This window comes from Macaca fascicularis, chromosome 19 (genome assembly GCF_037993035.2).
Source record: "Macaca fascicularis isolate 582-1 chromosome 19, T2T-MFA8v1.1".
NCBI lineage: Eukaryota > Metazoa > Chordata > Mammalia > Primates > Cercopithecidae > Macaca > Macaca fascicularis.
Window position 1 is genome coordinate 48,239,133 of NC_088393.1, and position 20,586 is coordinate 48,259,718.

The 20,586-nt window shown below is 51.3% G+C and overlaps 1 protein-coding gene across 6 annotated transcripts; it reads left to right on the forward strand.

The window, feature by feature from the left end:
* The first annotated feature begins 1,537 nt into the window (after positions 1–1,537).
* Positions 1,538–20,514, forward strand: CYP2F1 (cytochrome P450 family 2 subfamily F member 1). 6 transcript variants are annotated; one of them, XM_065535505.1, is made up of 10 exons: positions 1,764–1,826; positions 3,610–3,801; positions 3,897–4,059; positions 8,599–8,748; positions 13,034–13,194; positions 13,544–13,720; positions 14,308–14,446; positions 16,221–16,408; positions 17,304–17,445; positions 20,046–20,514. In XM_065535505.1, exons 2-10 carry the CDS (start codon positions 3,631–3,633, stop codon positions 20,225–20,227), a joined length of 1,473 nt encoding a protein of 490 aa, XP_065391577.1. In that variant the 5' UTR covers positions 1,764–1,826; positions 3,610–3,630; the 3' UTR covers positions 20,228–20,514. The 6 variants fall into 6 exon arrangements, with proteins under 6 accessions (XP_045235498.2, XP_065391577.1, XP_045235496.2 ...); XM_045379561.3 differs by having other exon boundaries at positions 17,304–17,599; positions 20,046–20,399; XM_045379560.3 differs by lacking the exon at positions 1,764–1,826 and adding an exon at positions 1,904–2,036 and having other exon boundaries at positions 17,304–17,599; positions 20,046–20,399.
* Positions 20,515–20,586: the final 72 nt, after the last annotated feature.

The following is a 20,586-nucleotide window of genomic DNA, read 5'->3' on the forward strand; positions in this document are numbered from 1 at the left end:
AACCTGCCTTCCCAGGACTGAAACAACAGCATGGGTCCCACCTCCATCCCACCATACACCTGGGACCTAGGGTGTCAAATTCCCCAGGACCTCCAAACACTTCCTCCTCTGCCCCTCTGAGAACAGCAATCCTGGTGCACACCCACGAACCTGTGTGGGTAGTTTACCTCCACCTGGCCTCCCAGACCTTTGACCTCAGGGGCTTTCCACCCAGCCCAGTCCCTGGCACCAGAGCCCTGGCCCAGCTCCAGGTTTTGCAATCTCCCCTTGTGACCTGGCCAGGAGGTGGGTAACTAGGGCCAGTTTTTGTTTGTTTGTTTTTGAGACTGTTGCCAAGGCTGGAGTGCAGTGGTGTGATCTTGGCTCACTGCAACCTCCACCTCCTGAGTTCAAGCAATTCTCCTGCCTCAGCCTCCCAAGTAGCTTGGACTACAGGTGTGAGCCACCATGCCCAGCTAAATTTTTGTATTATTAGTAGAGATGAAGTTTCACCATGTTGGCCAGGCTGGTCTCGAACTCCTGACTTCAGGAGATCCACCCACCTCGGCCTCCCAAAGTGCTGGGATTACAGGCACGAGCCACCCTGCCCAGCCTACTAGGGCAAGTTTCTAAGGCAGGAGCCAAGAGTAGACATGGCTGGTGGGGTGTTCGGGAGGGCAGCAGGAGGGCTGTTTATGAGCCGGTGGTGGGAGAGACTGTCATTCTAGTCTGAGAGCCTGTTTCCCTGTGGCTTCCAGCTCTGTCCTTCTCCTAAACACTCCTTCAACCTCAGCCTGGCTTCAGTCCCACCAAGTGCAGTGTGACTCGTGGAGACATGAGAGACAGAGAGAGTGAGAGACCGGCGAGATCAGGAGAGAGTGACTGAGAAGGACTTACAGGGAGATCAGGGAGAGACGCAGAGAGAAGGAGAAAGCCCAGAGAGCAGAAGAAATGAAGACCCAGAATTGAACAATGAGATCACTTGGACATGGGAAGGGGATCATCACACACCGGGGCCTATTGTGGGGAGGGGGGAGGGGGGAGGGATGGTATTGGGAGTTATACCTGATGTAAATGACGAGTTGATGGGTGCTGATGAGTTGATGGGTGCAGCACACCAACATGGCACACGTATACATATGTAACAAACCTGCACGTTGTGCACGTGTACCCTAGAACTTAAAGTATAATAATAAAAAAAAAAAAGAAATGAAGACCCAGAAACACCGAGGGAGAGACAAATAGAGACACAGAGACACAAAAAGATTGAGAAGCAGAGACTGTAGAGGCAGAAGTAAAGCAAGACATAGCATTTCAAAGACCCATGGCAAGGGACAGGGAACGACAAGAAGAGCTATGCTCTGGAGAGAAACGGACGTAGCCAGGGCCACTCGGCCCATCAGTGGCAGAACTTTACTTGAACCCAGAGAAAGAGAACCAAGTGCCCCAAATACAAAAGGGACCCAGCCCCCATCCCTGGCCCATCATTGTGCCACAGCCCCACAACTACCCCATTCCCTCTACCCCAAAACCAGGCCCAGGGTCTGAATGGCAAAAAAAAAAAAAAAAAGAAAGAGGAAAGCTTTGCCCCATCCCAGGAGGGCCCACCAGGTGTGGCCCCCTCCCACGGCACCTTTCCAGTTTGCGGTGAGCCCTGGGGCCACAGGAAAGGTATGGCAGGATGGTGGGAGGGAATTAAAGTTCACTGTGAGAACAAGAAAAGGGGGGTTAAGGAGGAGGGTGTGGGCAGAAACAACTTAAGAACAACCTCTGCCCACCCGAGCACACCCAGAGCTGCAGAGTACGTGTCTGGAGCGGCCTGGCCAGTGTCTGCTGCAGCTCAGCAGGTAAAGGGCCCCGGTGAGGGATGCAGAGGAGGAGGGAATGGCTCCCAAGAGAGGCTGGGTCGCCAGCTCCAATCTCTGTCTCTGAGACTGGCTAGGAATCTTCTTTGCTGTCTCCTCTGAGAGCTCTCGCATCCCTGTTCTGAGCACCGAGATTTCTGTACTGGCACTTCACCCAGCGGGCGGCATCTCTCTCTGCAGTGCGACCCCATGGTTGGCAACACTTGATTCTTTCCTGCCGCTGTTTCTGCCTGTGCCCGTCCTCTCTGTTTCAGTCTCTCTCTTTCTCTCTCTCTCTCTCTTTTTTTTTTGTTTGAGGCTGGAGTGCAGTGGTTCTCTCTCGGCTCATCGCAACTTCCACCTCCCGGGTTCAAGCGATTCTCCTGCTTCAGCCTCCTGAGTAGTTGGGATTACAGGCACCCGCCACCACACCTGACTAATTTTTGTGTTTTTAGTAGAGACAGGGTTTCACCATGTTGGCCAGGCTGGTCTCAAGCTCCTGACCTCAGGTGATCCGCCTGCCTCGGCCTCCCAAATGCGAGGATTACAGGCACGAGCCGCCGCACCCGGTCTCAGTCCCTTTTGATCTGCCCTTTGCAGCCTACCCATGTCTTTGTGTGGCTCTAACATTTCCTGCCTCTCTTATTCTCTCTCTCTCAATCCCTCTCTCTCTCTCTCTGTCTCTGTCTCTGTCTTTCTCCATCTCTATGTGACTCTGTCTTTGTGTATCTGTTTCTGTCTGTCATTCTCTTGCCCTCGGTCTCTGTGTCTAGCTCTGTCTCTTCCTCTCTCTGTCTCTGTCACCCTTTTTCTCTCCATCCTTCCATGTCCATCTCTGTCTCTCAGTCAGTGTCCATCTCGCTGTCTCTCCATTCAAGCTCTCTCGTCTTTCCCCAGCTCTGTGTCTGTCTAGTTCTCTCTTTCTTCCTCTGGTCTATGTCAGCCTCTCTCTTTCTGTGACATGCTCTCTAGCTCTCCCTCTCTCTGTGTTTGTCTGTCTCTGTCCCTGTATGTCTTGATCTCTCTTTATCACTGTCTCTGTATGAGAATCAGTCTCTTGACAGACAGGTGATGATAGATAGATAGACAGATAGATAGATAGATAGATAGATAGATAGATAGATAGATGATAGATAGATAGATAATAGATAGATGATACATAGATAATAGATTATGATACACAGATAGCAGATAGATGATATAGATAGATAATAGATGATAGATAGATAATAGATCAATGATAACAGATGATAGAAGAATAGATAGATGATTGATAGATGATAGATAGATGATGGATAGATGATAGATAATAGATGAAAGAAAGAAAAGAGAAAGAAAAGAAAGAGAAGAAAGAAACAGAGAAAGAAAGAAGAAAAAAGCAAGCAAGCAAGAAACAAACAAACAAACAAACAAACAGATGAGTGATAGATGATAGATGGCCGACAGGTAGACAGACATCTGTACATATGTAGATTGCTCACTGGTTTTCTGTCTCTCTCATTATCTTTATGCATATCTCTCAACCTCTCTTAGTCTCTGTTCCTCTATCCCTTGTCTCTCTCCATTTCTGTCTCTGTGTTTCTGTCTCATTATCTGTCTGTATGTTGACTATCTCTGCCTCTTTCCTCCTTTCTCCCTCCCTTCCCCAACCCCTGACCTCTTCCGGTCTCCTTCTCTCCATCTGCCTTCATTTCCAGGGCCTAGGGAAGGCAAGTCTCAGGGGAGATCAGGAAAGGGGAGATCCCACTCTCTCCTCAGCGATGTCCTCTCCCACTTTGCCCTCCAGACGCCAGCAGCTGCCTTCACCATGGACAGCATAAGCACAGCCATCTTACTCCTGCTCCTGGCTCTCGTCTGTCTGCTCCTGACCCTAAGCTCAAGAGATAAGCGAAAGCTGCCTCCAGGACCTAGACCCCTCCCACTCCTGGGAAACCTGCTGCTGCTTCGCTCCCAAAACATGCTGACTTCTCTCACTCAGGTGCAAGGCCCTTAGCTTGGGTGACAGTGGAAGGATCGGGAGGAGGGGGCCCATGGCCACAGGAACCCCTGTAACTTCTGTCTTCTTATCCCTAGCTGAGCAAGGAGTATGGCTCTGTGTACACAGTGCACCTGGGGCCCAGGCGGGTGGTGGTCCTCAGCGGGTACCAAGCCGTGAAGGAGGCCCTGGTGGACCAGGGAGAGGAGTTTAGTGGCCGCGGTGACTACCCTGTCTTTTTCAACTTTACCAAGGGCAATGGTAAGCCTCGTCCTTGTCTCCTCTACTCTGGGCCTTTTCCATATTGAGGGAGGGGGTGAGGGTGGAGACTGTCATCTCAATCTTGATACTCAGGGCTGCTGGCATCACTGATGACACCCAATGCAATGCAGTGAGGTAGTGTTGGTCTACAGTGAAGTCTGTCCCACCTTCCCCACCTCCAGATCCCACCACTGTCCTGAATTCCACTCTTGTACCGCTCCCCATCTCCATCCAACCCCAACCCCATTGTCATCCCAACCCCTAGCTCTATCCCAACCACATCATCAACTTTCCAACTCAATCAAGTGGCCCCGGTTCCCACTGACCACCTCAACCCAATCCCAGTCCCCATCAACCTTTCCCCACATCAACCTTTCACCACATCAACCCCACCTTCATCCCTATTCACAACACTGATGGCATCTCAATCCAACCTTCATTCCCATTATGAACCCTATCCCAGTCCCCACTTTAAATTCTATTATCAACCCCATCCTAGTCCCTTTAGTCAAACTGAATTTTTTTTTTTTTTAATCCAAGACGAGGCTTGCTGTGTCACCCAGGTTGGAGTGAAGTGGCACAATTTCAGCCCACTGCAACCTCCGCCTCCCAGGCTCATGTGATTCTCCTGCCTCAACCTCCTAAGTAGCTGGGACTACAGGTGCACACCACCACACACCTGGCTAATTTTTTGTGTTTTTAGTAGAGATGAGGTTTTGCCATGTTGGCCAGGCTGGTCTCGAACTCCTAACCTCAGGTGATCCACCTACCTCGGCCTCCCAAATTGTTGGGATTACAGGCCTGAGCCACTGCTCCTGGCCCAAACTGAATTCTACTGCTACTTTTCCCCAACCTCAGTTCCATCTCCTAATCCAATTGCCTATTGAAATTTCCAGTTCCCAGTTCTCGCTTTCAATCTTAAACTCACTACCATCACCAAAACAAACTCATCACATATCTACCCAACCCCAAGCTCAAGTTCAGTCCCAATCTATCAATCCTCCTCATCCTACCCAACTCCATCCCCATCACCAGTTTCAAATCCAATTTATCATCAATCTCATAACCCCCTTCATGCCCCACTGTTATTCCCAACCTAACCCAAACTCAACTCCATCCTCAGCCATCCAGCGATTCATATCATTCACTCAAAACCTCATCTAGGTCAATATCCTGTCCTTCTAAGGCGTGGAAATCACCCTAGTCTTGTGGTCTTCAAAGTTAATTTATTTAGTTAGTTATTTTTGAGATGGAGTCTCGTTCTGTTGCCCAGGCTGGAGTGCAGTGGCATGATCTCGGCTCACTGCAACCTCCACCTCCCGGGTTCAAATATTCTCCTACCTCAGCCTCCTGAGTAGCTGGGATTACAGGTGTGCACCACTATGCCTGGCTAATTTTTGTATTTTTAGTAGAGACTGGGTTCACCATGTTGGCCAGGCTGGTCTTGAACTCCTGACCTTGTGATCTGCCCTCCTCAGCCTCCCAAAGTGCTGGGATTATAGGCGTGAGCCACTGCGCCCAGCCACAAACTTTGTTTTAAACACAAATCTCTGTTCAAAGGAAGCTATGTGACAAGACCCAATAAATGATGGAAGGAAGGAGGGACCAACAGAAGGAAGGAGGAAGAAAGCAAAAAGGAAAGAAGGAAGGAGGGAGGGGAGGGAGAGAGGGAGGGAAGGAACGGAGGGAGAGAAGGAGGGAAGGGAGGGAGACAGGGAGGAAGGGACGGGATGGAGAGAAGGACAGAGTGATGGAGGGGTGGAGGGGGAGAGGGAGAGAGGGAGGGAGGGAGAGAGGGAGAGGAGGGAGGGAGGGAGAGGGAGGGAGGAAGGAAGGGAGGGAAGGAGGGAGAGAGGGAGGGAGGGAGAGGGGGAGGTAGGGAGGAAGGGAGGGAGGGAAGGAAGGAAGGGAGAGAGGGAGGGAGGGAGAGAGGGGAGAGAGGGAGGAAGGGAGGGAGGGAAGGAAGGAAGGGAGAGAAGGAGGGAGGGAGGGAGGGGGAGGGAAGGAAGCCATCATGATTGGAAAGGGGATCCTGGAGACCTGCATCCTAGAGGAGACTATTCTCTCCTCACCTCCAAAGAATGCCTAGGGCTCTCCCTGGCTCCTGCATTAGATGGGTCCCAGTTGCCCCAGGATTTGAAATCAGAGAGCTCTGGCACAATATTACAATACTGTGTATTAGGTACACATTCCATCCTTCATGCTCCCTTCCCTGGCTTCATTTGATGACCTTACCTGTCCAGGTGCACCAGATGCAAGCAGGTAGAGACAGGGTGCTTGAGAAAGTCACCTTGCTACTTTTGCACAGAAAACATCTGGAAGGGTACATCGTTTGTTACCAAAAATAGCCACCACCTAGTTATTCAATACACAGCACAGAGGGTAACAGCAGGGTTCTGCCACTCACTGGCTGTGTACCCTTGGACCAGAGGCCTCCCTTCTCTGCCCCTCGGTCGGCTACCATGAGAAAATTATAATAGCATTGACTCCATGTTACAAGGAGTCAATGAGATAATGCATAAAAATTCAGGCAATACCCTATAACCTTTTTTCTCTTCTTTAGTATCTAGTTCTCTGCTAGGTCCAGAGGAACCAGAGATAAACACATCTGAGACTTTATCCTATAGAGGTCCCAGGCCAGTGGAAGACACAGGCATCACCAACCAGATTGTCCATCCCAGAGTGGTCCAGGCTGGGATGGGGGAAGCCTGGGGAGCCATGGAAACCCTAAGGAAGCACTTGGCCCAGCCTAGAAGGGAGGAGGAGCCAGAGAAGGCTTCCTGGAAGAGGGGACCTCTAAGCTGAAACCTAAAGAATGAAGATGAGTATTCAGGAGAATGCAGGGCGTGAAAGCGCTCTGGGAAGGACCAGCCTGTGCAAAAATTGTGGGTCCAGGGAGAGAAGAGATGGGGTCTGTTTTGTTCCTGGATCAATTCCCAGTGTCCTGGTGCTTATTTTTCTTGCCTATCTCTCTTATTCGTGCATTTAACAATCAACAAGCAGGCCGGGCACAGCGGTTCACACCTGTAATCCCAGCACTTTGGGAGGCTGAGGTGAATGGACCACCTGAGGCCAGGAGTTCGGTACCACCCTGGCCAACATGGTGAAACCTCATCTCTATTAAAAATACAAAAATTAGGCCAAGTGCGATGGTTCGCGCCTGTAATCCCAGCAGTTTGGGAGGCCAAGGCAGGTGGATCACAAGGTCAGGAGATCGAGATCATCCTGGTCAACATGGTGAAACCACATCTGTACTAAAAATACCAAAATTAGCTGGGCATGGTGGTGCATGGCTGTAATCCCAACTACTCAGGAGGCAGCATTGGGTAGGAGGCAGGAGAACGGCTTGAACCCACGAGGTGGAGGTTGCAGTGAGCCGAGATTGTACCACTGCACTCGGCCTGGTGACACAGCGAGACTCCATCTCTCTCTCTCTCTCTTTCTCTCTCTCTCTCTTTCTCTGTGTGTGTGTGTGTGTGTGTATATATATATATAGTGTGTGTATATATATATAGAAGCAACAGAGCTAGAAAGTGGAGGAGCTAGGACTTAAATATATATACACACACACATTATATATATACACACACACACACATATATACACACACACACACATACACACACACACTATACATATATATATATATGTGTGTGTGTGTGTGTAAAAGCTGGGCATGGTGGTGTACACCTGTAATCCCAGCTAGTCAGGAGGCTGAGGCAGGAGAATCACTCGACCCCAGGAGGCAGAGAGTGCAGTGAGCCGAGATGGTGTCACTGCACTCCAACCTGGGTGACAGAGCAAGACTCTGTCCCAAAAATAATAATAATAATCAATAAGCAATCATCAGCACCTCCTGTGTGACACCCTCTGCACTGGACAATGCTAAGGACGCAGTGGTGACCAAGACAGGCACCCACTCTGCCTTCACAGTTCTGTGAAGGAGACAGCCCCATCCCCAGACAGTAACAGCCCAGAGTGATCAGGTTCTTTTTTTTTTTTTTTTTTTTTTTTGAGACGGAGTCTTGCTCTGTGCCCCAGGCTGGAGTGCAGTGGCGCGATCTTGGCTCACTGCAAGCTCCGCCTCCCGGGTTCACGCCATTCTCCTGCCTCAGCCTCCCGAGTAGCTGGGACTACAGGCGCCCGCCACCTCGCCCGGCTAATTTTCTTGTATTTTTAGTAGAGACGGGGTTTCACCGTGTTAGCCAGGATGGTCTCGATCTCCTGACCTCGTGATCCACCCGTCTCGGCCTCCCAAAGTGCTGGGATTACAGGCTTGAGCCACCGCGCCCGGCCAGTGATCAGGTTCTTAATGGGGAAACAGAGGCAGAGTGACGGGACTGTGGTGAGGGAAGCCCATGGTCCTATGGAAGCTTGAAGGAGACCCCTAACTTGGAGGGTCCAGGAGGGCTTACTGGAAGGAGCCAGGGAGATTCCAAACTCCGTCCCTCTCCCAGTGAACACCAGGAAAGGGGACCTGGATGGCAGTGGCCTCAGGATGAGTTCCCGGTTAAGCTGGCCCTCTCCTCTTCTCCCCAGGCATCGCCTTCTCCAATGGGGATCGATGGAAGGTGCTGAGACGGTTCTCTATCCAGATTCTACGGAATTTCGGGATGGGGAAGAGAAGCATCGAGGAGCGGATCCTAGAGGAGGGCAGCTTCCTGCTGGCAGAGCTGCGGAAAACTGAAGGTCGGGAATTTTTTTTTTTTTTCAAATAGGCTGGAGTGCAGTGGCACAATCTTGGCTCACTGCAGCCTTGACCTCCTGGGCTCAAACCATCCTCCCACTTCAACCTCTCAAATAGCTGGTACTTCAGGTGTGCTCCACCACACCCAGCTTATTTTAAAATTTTTTGTAGAGACAGGGTCTCACTATGTTGCCCAGGCCAGTCTCAAACTCCTGTGGTCAAATGATCCTCTTGCCTCAGCCTCCCAAAGTGCTGGAACTACAGGTGTGCACCGCCATGCCTGGCCAGGCCTTTGAATCCAGTCCATCCTCATAACTCACATCCATTCTATGTTTTTCTTTTTTTTTTTTTTTTGAGATGGAGTTTCACTCTGTTGCCCAGGCTGGAGTGCAGTGGTGTGATCTCAGCTCATTGCAACCTCTGCCTCCCAGGTTCAAGCGATTCTCTTGCCTCGGCCTCCCAGGTAGCTGGGATTTCAGGTGCCTGCCGCCACACCTGGCTAATTTTTGTAGTTTTAGTAGAGATGGGAGTTTTGCCATGTTGGCCAGGGTCGTCTTGAACTCCTGACCTCAGGTGATACACCTGCCTTGGCCTCCCAAAGTGTTGGGATTACAGGCATGAGCCACCGCGCCCTGCCCTCTCTGTGGTGTTCTGAGCCCAGCTGCTGTCACTGTGGTGGATGATGATGATGACGTTCTTGGGAACACACCCTGTGTGTGGATCTGTGCTAAGCACATTTTCACACATAAGCCCCTAAGCCTCAGAACAATCCATTTTGCAGAGGAGGAAATGGAGACAGAGAGATTAAGCAACTAGCTTGAAGCAACAGAGCTAGAAAGTGGAGGAGCTAGGACTTAAATTTATGTCTGACACCCAAGTCCAGTCCACACCTGAATGCCCATTTATTGAGCACTTACTGGATACCAGGCATTATGCTAAAGTCTTAACATGTGTGAACCCGTTTCACCCTCCAGTAATCCTAGGAAGTGGGTGTTGTTACATGGGAGGGAACCGAGGCCCAGAAAAGTTATATCACATGCCCAAGAAGTGGCAGAGCTGGGATATTTATATCCAGGTTAAAACTGCTTACCCATGGGGAAAAAAAGTTAATAAAAATATTCAGGCCAGGTACGGTGGCTCACACCTGTAATCCCAACACTTTGGGAGGCCAAGGCAGGATGATTGCTTGAGCCCAGGAGTTTGAGAGCAGCCTGGGCAACAAAGTGAGACCCTGGTCTCTATAAAAACTTAAAAATTAGCTGGGCACAGTGGCATGCGCCTGTCGTCCCAGCAACATGGGAGGCTGAGGTAGGAGGATTACTTGAGCCCGGGAGGTTAAGGCTGCAGTGAGCTATGATCGTGCCACTGCACTCCAGGCTGGGTGACACAGCAAGACTCCATCCAAAAAAAAAAAAATCAACATTGACATGATGCCTACATATGCCAACACTGTTCCAGCACTTTGTGTAAACTGCCTCCTTGAAAAAAATCACCCAAATCTAGGAAGTAGGTCCTATTATCAGCCCCATTTTACAGAAGAGGAAATTGAGGCAAAGAATGCTAAACAGCCCTCTTCGCTGATCTCCAAATCATTCTGCTTTTGGGCAAAAAATAATAGTAATGTGGGCCAGTCATGGTGACTCACGCCTGTAATCCCAGCACTTTAAGAAGCCAAGGCAGGAGGATCACGTGAAGCCAGGAGTTCAAGACCAGCCTGCACAACATAGTGAGACCTCATTCTACAAAAACTTTTAAGATTAGCCAGGTATACAGCCAGGCACAGTGGCTCACGCCTGTAATCCCAGCACTTTGGGAGACCAAGCCAGGTGGATCACGAGGTCAAGAGATTGAAACCATCCTGGCCAACATAGTGAAACCCTGTCTCTACTAAAAATACAAAAATTAGCCAGGTGTGGTGGCGGGTGCCTGTGGTCCCAGTAACTCAGGAGGCTGAGGCAGGAGAATCACTTGAACCCTGGAGATGGAGGTTGCAGTGAGCCGACATCATGCCACTGCACTCCAACCTGGGGACAGAGTGAGATGCTGTCTCAAAAAAAAAAAAAAAATTAGCCAGGTGTATGCACCTGTAGTCCTAGCTGCTTGGAAGGCTGAGGCAGGAGGATCGTTTGAGCCCAGGAGTTGGAGGCTGCTGAGGCTATGATTGTGCCACAACACTCTAGCCTAGGTGACAAAGCAAGGCCCTGTCTCTTAAAAAATAATAATAATAACAATAATGTGGCAAGTGATACTGAAGGGGTTAAATGATGTGATGTAAGTGAAATAATAATAACTGCCTGTATTAGTTTCTTATTGCTATTGTAATGGATGACAGCAAACTGAGCAGCTTAAAACAATGCAAATTTAGTCTGTCATGGTTCTAGAGGTCCAAATTCTAAAGTGGGTTAGTAGGGCTGCTTTCCTTTGAAAATCTTTAGGGGAAAATTCATTTCTTCCTTTCTTTCTCGTTTTTTTTTTTTTTTTTTTTTTTTTTTTGGCCAGGATCTCACTCTGGCACCCAGGCTGCAGTGCAGTGGCATGGTCTGGGCTCACTGCAGCCTCGACCTCCTGAGCTCAACTGATTCTCCCACCTTAGCTTCCCAAGTAGCTGGGAATACAGGCATGTGCCACCACATTCAGCTCCTTCTTTTTAATCTTTTGTAGAGAGGGAGTCTTGCTATGTTGCCCAGGCTAGTCTCAAACTCCTGGGCTCAAGCAATCCTCCTACTTCAGCCTCCCAATATATTCTGGGATTACAGGTGTGAGCCACCACACCTAGCCTACATTACCTTTTCTTACTCGGTCCCTCCTGCCTCCCTCTAAAAAGGATCCCAGTGATTACATTAGGCCCAGCCAGATAGTCTAGAGCAAACTTCTTGTCTCAGAATCCTCAACTTAATCCCACCTGCAAAGTCCTTTTTACCACGTAAGGGAACGAATTCACAGGTTGTAAGCATAAGGACATGGACATCTTTGGGGCCCATCACAGCCTGCCATGACACCGTGATCTGTGACAGCCTCGCACTGGGTCAGGCCCTTCACTGACTCCCAGTCACACACTCACTGACTCCTTATAGCAGCCCCATGATGAAAGAAGTGCCATCAGACCCATTTTACAGGTGAGAAAACTGAGGCTCAGAGAAAGGAAGTCAGTTTGCCCAAGTCACACCAAGACTAAGAGGCCAAAGAGGATTCAAACCGCGTCCATCTAACTCCAGATCTGGTTTTCTGGGCTGTGCTATTGTGTCCTGGGTGCTGTGCTGAAATGTGTTGTTTTGTCTGGACATGGTGGCTCACGCCTATAATCCTAGCACTTTGGGAAACCGAGGTGGGCAGATCACTTGAGGTCAGGAGTTCAAGATCAGCCTGGCCAACATGCAGAAACCCCTTCTCTACCAAAAATACAAAAAAAAATTAGCCGGGTGTGATCTCAGCTCCTTGGGAGGCTGAGGTAGGAGAATTGCTTGAACCCGGGAGGCAGAGGTTGCAGTGAGCCGAGATCGTGCCACTGCACTCCAGCGTGGGCGACGGAGCCAGACTTCGTCTCAAAAAAAAAGAAAGAAATGTGCTGTTCGGTATTTACTATGGTCTGTTCAGCTGTTGGACGGCCAGATGCTAGGTGTTGTGTTATTTCTGGGTGAGATTGTAGAGTTGTCAGGCGCTGCATGTGGTTTTGCGTTGTGTCATCTGCTGGCTGCCAACATTGTTGCGTTGCTGCATAGTGTGGCCTTTGTTCTGCTGCCTTGATTGTACGTGTTGTGATGTCACATCGTGTGTTGGGTGCTGTCTGCTGGGTTGTTGTGTACTAGTGTGTGTTGTGTGGCAGGATTATGGAGCTGTATGCTGGCATGATGTGTTAGTGTGTGGTTACCGTGTCTTGGGATGTTTCCGGGCTGGTTGTTAGGTCACCGAGTGTCCTGTGTTAGCATCTACTGCGATCCTATTTGCTGGGTGTTCTGTTGCCCTGTGTTGTTGTGTTCCGTGATGCCTGATGATTGCCTTGTGCTATGTTGCGTGCTGTGTGTTGTGTTGCCAAGAATAGCCGGTTCTGTGGTTGGGTATTGTTGCTGTCGATGTGCTGCAGGAATTTGTGGGTTCTATGCTGTCTGTGGCATTGCCAGATGCTTTTGGGGTGTTGTTAAGCAGCATGTTGTGACCATGTGCCTGTGCTCTGCACCGCAAGACACGTTGCCATGCTTGAGTCGGATGTGCAAATTAATGGTGTTGCTGCATGAGGTCTGGTGTGCTGCACATCGCGTCTTCCTGATCCATTCCATTCCCCACCCTCAGGCGAGCCCTTTGACCCCACGTTTGTGCTGAGTCGCTCAGTGTCCAACATTATCTGTTCTGTGCTCTTCGGCAGCCGCTTCGACTACGATGATGAGCGTCTGCTCACCGTTATCCGCCTTATCAATGACAACTTCCAAATCATGAGCAGCCCCTGGGGCGAGGTCAGCCAACTGAGTCCAGCAGGAACGGGGTGTGGGGTCCGCAGGACCTAGGAATGGAGAGGAAACAGTGGGCGGGGAAAGGGCTGCGAATGGCCCTCCCAGGGCCCGCCCCTCCCATCTGACCCCACCCAGAGTTACACGGCCACGCCCCCTCCCCTCCCATGAGCATTTATGGTCGCCATTCCCTCCTTCCCACTCCCCCTCAGCCCCAACCCCAACCCCAACCCCGGCCTCTCCAGAACCTGGCTACCTTTGGAGACCCAGTCCCTGCCTACCTAATCCACACAGACCCCGTTCTCGCCTGAACACACTTCGTCCTCCTCCAAAACCCTCCCACTCTGGTCCGCAGTTGTACAACATCTTCCCGAGCCTCCTGGACTGGGTGCCCGGGCCGCACCAACGCATCTTCCAGAACTTCAAGCGCCTGAGAGACCTCATCGCCCACAGCGTCCACGACCACCAGGCCTCTCTAGACCCCAGATCTCCCCGGGACTTCATCGACTGCTTCCTCACCAAGATGGCAGAGGTAATCCCAACCTGGAAATCCCACCTCTAGTCTGACCTGAAATTCTCCTGCTGCCCCGGCCTCAAACCCACAGGGACCCCAGATGGGGCAGGGTTGGGGGACCTTTTTCCCTGGAGAAGCTGAAGCATCTGGCCCAGCTGGGCTGGAGCCAGGAGCCACTCACAGCCACAGCCAATTTACAGCTCATTAAGAAGTCATCAAAGGCTGTGGGTCAGGCACAGTTGCTCACGCTTATAATCCCAGCACTTTGGGAGGCCAAGACAGGAGGATTGCTTGAGTCCAGGAGTTCGAGACCAGCCTGGGCATTATAGTAAGACCCAGTCTCTACAATACGTACATACATACATAAACCATATTAAAAAAAAAAAAAAAAGAAACAAGAAGTCATTCAAGCTCTATCCAAGAAGTTAATTGTAGGCCCTGCAGCTGAGATTTTCCCAGCCCTGCCCTGCTGCGTTCCCCAGCTCTCCTAGGGAAAGAAAGTTAAACCCAGCTGGGACTGAATGGGCCCCCAGCAGCAGTCGTACTGGTCTAGAGGGAAGGTGTCTCCATCCCTAGCTCACATCCCCACCTCTCTACCCCGACAGGAGAAGGACCCGCTGAGCCACTTCCACATGGATACCCTGCTGATGACCACACATAACCTGCTCTTTGGCGGCACCGAGACGGTGGGCACCACGCTGCGCCACGCCTTCCTGGCACTCATGAAGTACCCGAAAGTTCAAGGTGAGGCCCACCCACACAGCAGCGCGGAGGTGCCCATGTGTTCCAGCCTCACCCCAGAGCAGGGAGCCACAGCCCCGCCTCTAGCCCCGCCTCCCAGGTCTGAGATAGCCTCCTGCTGACCCCAGGAGTCCACAGCCAAACCCACAAACCCACACGGAGGCCGATGCCACCCACGTGGCCCACGAGGTCCACGCAGCCTGCCCGAATCCTGACCCAGATCCCACCCGCTTAGTTGTTTTTGTTTTTGTTTTGGTTTTGTTTTTTGGAGACAGAGTCTTGCTCTGTCACCCAGGCTGGAGTGCAGTGGTGTGATCTCAGTCGGCTCACTGCAACCTCTGCCTCCCAAGTTCAAGGGATTCTCCTGCCTCAGCCTCCCAAGTAGCTGGGATTACAGGTGCACATCACCACATCCAGCTAATTTTTGTATTTTCAGTAGAGACAGGGTTTCACCAAGTTGGCCAGGCTGGTCTCGAACTCCTGGCCTCAAGTGATCCACTCGCCTCAGCCTCCCAAAGTGCTGGGATTACAGGCGTGAGCCATTGCACCCAGCTCTGCTTAGTTTTTTGTTTGTTTTTGAGAGAGTCACTCTGTCGCCCAGGCTGGAGTACAATGGTGCAATCACAGCTCACTGCAGCCCCTTGGGCTCAAGAGATCTTCCCACCTCAGCCTTATCAATAGCTGGGAGTACAGGTGTGCACCACCACACTCAATATACTCAGCTAACTTTTTATTTTTTGTACAGACAGTGTCTTGCTGTGTTGCCCTGGCGGGTCTCCAACTCCTGGGCTCAAGCAATCCTCTCACCTCAGCCTCCCAAAGTGCTGGGGTTACAGGTGTGAGCCACCACTCCCTCCTGCACCCGCTTAGTCTTGCTTTGTGCGGACTGTGTCCACCACTGCATAGATCCACCTTCGGCTTCAGAGCCCAGCTAACAGTCCTCCCAGAGCCCTGCCCCAGAGCCCCAGCCACAGGCCCGCCGGGGAACCCAACCTCTCCCACACAGCCTGGCCCACACACACAGCTCTGTCTGCTACTCCAGCTCCTCAAGCCCCATCTCTCGGTGTATCCCCTGCTCTGCCCCAGATCTCCAGCCCTCCCTCACAGCTCACCCACTCCATGCACCATCCAGCCAGTAGGGTCCGGAAACTGCTCCTGAAATCCCATCAGGTCCTGGATTCCAGGCCTCCCTGAAATCCTGCCCACACAACTCAAGGCCCAGGCCCTTGCACAAGCCAAGCTTTGGCGCTCACTGACCCACTTCCTCCCAGGCCCTAGCTAATTCTTTTTTTTTTTTTTAATTTATTTTTATTTTGTTTATTTATTTATTTATTTATTTATTGAGACGGAGTCTCCCTCTGTCACCCAGGCTGGAGTGCAGTGGTCGGATCTTGGCTCACTGCAAGCTCTGCCTCCCGGGTTTACGCCATTCTCCTGCCTCAGCCTCCCGAGTAGCTGGGACTACAGGCGCCGCCACCTCGCGCGGCTAGTTTTTTTTGTATTTTTTAGTAGAGACGGGGTATCACCATGTTGCCCAGGATGGTCTCAAACTCCTAGGCTCAAACCATCCGTCCGCCTCGGCCTCCTAAGTGCTGGGATTACACATGTGAGTCACCGCGCCCGGCTAGCTCTAGCTAATTCTCACATGTGCCCCAGCAGTGGCGCCGTTCCATGGGAGACTTTGACCCCTCCCTACACACGCACACACCTCTTCCCAGCCTGGTTGCCCTGTCACGCCCACTGACACCCTCGACTCCGCTTCCCCCTCCGCCTCCAGCCCGCGTGCAGGAGGAGATCGACCTCGTGGTGGGACGCACGCGGTTGCCGACGCTGGAGGACCGCGCGGCCATGCCTTACACAGATGCTGTGATCCACGAGGTGCAGCGCTTTGCAGACATCATCCCCATGAACTTGCCACACCGCGTCATTCGGGACACGGCCTTTAGCGGCTTCCTGATACCCAAGGTGCGCTAGGCCTGGCAAACCTAAGAGGAGGCATCGCAGGCTCTTACAACTCGCAAGGAGTATCCCAGGCACTAGCAATCAACATCCCAGGCCTTAGCAACTGGCATCCCAAGCCCTAGCTACAGACATCTCAGACCCTTAAATCCCGAAGCTCGGGCCTTTCCCAGAACCCCATCTCATATCATAGTGGACTAGACCCATGACAAATCCCCTTCCTAGAAACCCTCCCTGGAAGCCCTGGGGTCTGGAACTTCATCTTGAGGATCCCCTGTGCCTAAACGCTATTCTCAGGGCCCCCTCCTTTTTCCCAGAAACCCCATATCTTGGCCGGGCGCGGTGGCTCAAGCCTGTAATCCCAGCACTTTGGGAGGCCGAGACGGGCGGATCACGAGTTCAGGAGATCGAGACCATCCTGGCTAACACGGTGAAACCCCGTCTCTACTAAAATACAAAAAAAAAAAACTAGCCGGGCGAGGTGGCGGGCGCCTGTACTCCCAGCTACTCGGGAGGCTGAGGCAGGAGAATGGCGTGAACCCGGGAGGCGGGGCTTGCAGTGAGCTGAGATCCGGCCACTGCACTCCAGCCTGGGCTACAGAGCGAGACCCCGTCTCAAAAAAAAAAAAAAAAAAAAAAAAAAAAGAAACCCCATATCTGCTCCCACAAAGGATGGGGGTTTCCCACATCCCGGCCAAAGTCCCCAATAACACAGCATATAGCACTGATCACTTGGAACCCTAGACACCCACACATTTTTCCTTGGCCCCTGATTGAGTCCTATACCCCACCCACCCACCCCTTATCAAGTCCCCGGGACACCCAGCCCGATAAAATGGAAACTAGTTTGGGAGCCTCCCAGCCCTCCTACACTGCTAACTCCACCTCCTCACCCACACAGGGCACCGATATCATCACCCTCCTTAACACCGTCCACTACGACCCCAGCCAGTTCCTGACGCCCCAGGAGTTCAACCCTGAGCATTTTTTGGATGCCAATCAGTCCTTCAAGAAGAGCCCAGCCTTTATGCCCTTCTCAGCTGGTGAGGGCAGGAAGCAGAGTCTTTCTGGCCCAATTTCTACCTACATTCCTCATCCTAATTCCACCTGCCAAATCCTCTCACTCCTTCCTTCCACCCATTCTCAGCTTTGGATGTACAGAGACATTCATTCCTCCTCTCAACTCTGCGCCTATAGGCAAGTAGTGACTAAAATCCTCGTGAAGCGAGGTGGGGAAGTTGATTAATAATTTAACTTGGGACTGGGCACGGTGGCTCACACCTGTAACCCCAGCACTTTGGGAGGCTGAGGTGGGCGGATCACCTGAGGTCAGGAGTTCGAGACCAGCCTGACCAATATGGTGAAACCCCATCTCTACTTAAAATACAAAAATTAGCCGGATGTGGTGACGGGATCCTGCAGTCCCAGCTACTCAGGAGGCTGAGACAGGAAAATCGCTTAAACCCAGGAGGCGGAGGTTGCAGTAAGCCGAGACTGCACCATTGTACTCCAGCCTAGGTGACAGAGTGAGACTCTGTCTCAAAAAAAAAAAAAAAAAAAAAGATAATAATTTAACAGCCAGGAGTGGTTGCTCACACCTGTAATCCCAGCACTTTGGGAGATCTAGGCGGGCAGGTCACCTGAGGTCGGGAGTTCAAGATTAGCCTGACCAACATGATGAAACCCTGTCTCTACTAAAAATACAAAATTAGCCAGGAATGGTGGCACATGCCTGTAATCCCAGCTACTCTGGAGGCTGAGGCAGGAGGATCACTTGAACCCGGGAGGCGGAGGTTGCAGTGGGCCGAGATCGCGCCATTGCACTCCAGCCTGGGCAACAAGAGCAAAACTCCATCTCAAAATATAAATAAATAATAATTATGATAATTATTATTTAACTTGGGCCAGGCGCATTGGCTCACACCTGTAATCCCAGCACTTCAGGAGGCTGAGGCAGGAGGATCGCCTGAGGCCAGGAATTCAAGACCAGCCTGGACAACATAGCAAGATCCTTTCTCTACTAAAATTTTAAAATTACCTGGGTATGGTGGCAGGCATCTGTGGTCCCAGATACTTGGGAGGCTGAGGTGGGATTATCGCTTGAGCTCAGGAGGTTGAGGTTACACTGAGTATGATCACACCACTGTACTCTAGTCCGGGCAACAGAGTGAGATTCTTTCTCTAAAATGAAAAATACTGACTAGCCAAAAATAAAAAATATGTGAAATTTTTTTTTTTTTTTTTTTTTTGAGACGGAGTCTCACGCTGTTGCCCAGGCTGGAGTGCAGTGGCGCGATCTCGGCTCACTGCAAGCTCCGCCTCCTGGGTTCACGCCATTCTCCTGCCTCAGCCTCCTGAGTAGCTAGGACTACAGGCGCCCGCCACCGCGCCCAGCTAATTTTTTGTATTTTTAGTAGAGACGGAGTTTCACTGTGGTCTCGATCTCCTGACCTTGTGATCCGCCCGCCTCGGCCTCCCAAAGTGCTGGGATTACAGGCTTGAGCCACCGCGCCCGGCCGAAATTTTTAAAAGAAAATAATAATAATAATTGAACTTGGGAGAGGTCATTGTCTACCTCTCCATTGGGTGGCGCAGTTGAGGTGGTTCTAGGGTGTTTTGTCTTGTTTTGTTTTGTTTTGTTTTTGGCTTTCCTCATTACCCTGCTGAAAATACTTACCTCTTTACTCAGTGGCAGGAAAAGAAAAAACAAAAAACTGGCGTAATAATAGGCAACTTACCATGTTGCCTACTGTGCATCAAGTGCTGGCTGTACAAGAGCCCAGCTAAGAGCTTATGTTTTCCTCTGGGAATGTGCAGCCCAGATTCCAGCAGGATTTGCATCCCATCTGTCACCCCCTAGCTGTGTTGCCTTGGGTATGTTACTTCACTTCTCTGTGCCTCAATGTCCACATCTATAAAATGGAGATATACTAAGGCCTGCCTCTTGGAGTTGTTAGAATTAATGGTGATCTAACGCTTAGAGTAGTGCATGGCCCATGGTAAGCTACTTATAACCTCACTGCTTTCCCTGTGTTTACCATTCACTGCAGCTTCATGAGGCACTATTACTATCCCTCCTTTTATTTTTCTTTCTGAGACAGGGTCTTGCTGTCATCCAGGCTGGAGGGCAGTGGCATGATCACGGCTCACTGCAGCCTTGATCTCCTGGGCTCAAGTGATCCTCTCACCTCAGCCTCCCAAGCAGCTGGGACTGCACGCATGTGCCACCTTGCACATTTTTAAAAAAATATTTTTGTAGAGATGGGATCTTGCTGTGTTGCCCAGACTGCTCTCAAACTCCTGGGCTCAAGAGATCCTCTTCCCTTGCCCTCCGAAAGTGCTGGGATTACAGGCCTAAGCCAGCACACCCAGCCTTCATATCCCCGTTTTAAATAACCAGAAAGTGTGGTTTGTCCAGGATCACAAAACTAGTAGTGACAGGGCCGGGATTCGAACCCAAGCAGCCCAGGTCATTCCACTCCACAGTTTAAAGCATCTTTCCCAGATCTACAGATAGGTGAGAATCTGTGACGTCCCCAGTGGTGGTCTTCATTTCCTCTTATGTTTTCCTCTGGGAATGTGGGGTTGCAGCCTCTAACTTCATCTTATCTCACCGCCGCTCCCCACCCCGCCACCCCCGCAGGGCGCCGTCTGTGCCTGGGCGAGTCGCTGGCGCGCATGGAGCTCTTTCTGTACCTCACCGCCATCCTCCAGAGCTTCTCGCTGCAGCCGCTGGGTGCGCCCGAGGACATCGACCTGACCCCGCTCAGCTCAGGTCTCGGCAATTTGCCGCGGCCTTTCCAGCTGTGCCTGTGCCCGCACTAACACCCCAGCCCTTCCAGATTCGCCTGTGAGCAATGAGGCCCGCCCATGCGGGTTGCTCCTTCTTGGTCCACGGTCTGCCTTCGTCCCTCTGGCAGTCACGCTGTCTTCCCTGCACGCTGTGCCTGCCGCGTGCCCATCCCCCATCCCTCCAATCTGTACCCGGTCTGCAGGGCAGAGGCAGATGTGGGGAAGGGGCATGTCTTTTTGTATCCACAGAGCTTGTTCTATGGCACGCCCTTTTCTGGGCTTTTTGTATCATTTCTTAGTACATTTGTAATAGATTCAAACCAGTCTTGGCTGAATTAAAGGGAGGATGACAGTCATTTAGGATGGGAGAAGGGAGCTGGCTGCAGAGAGGG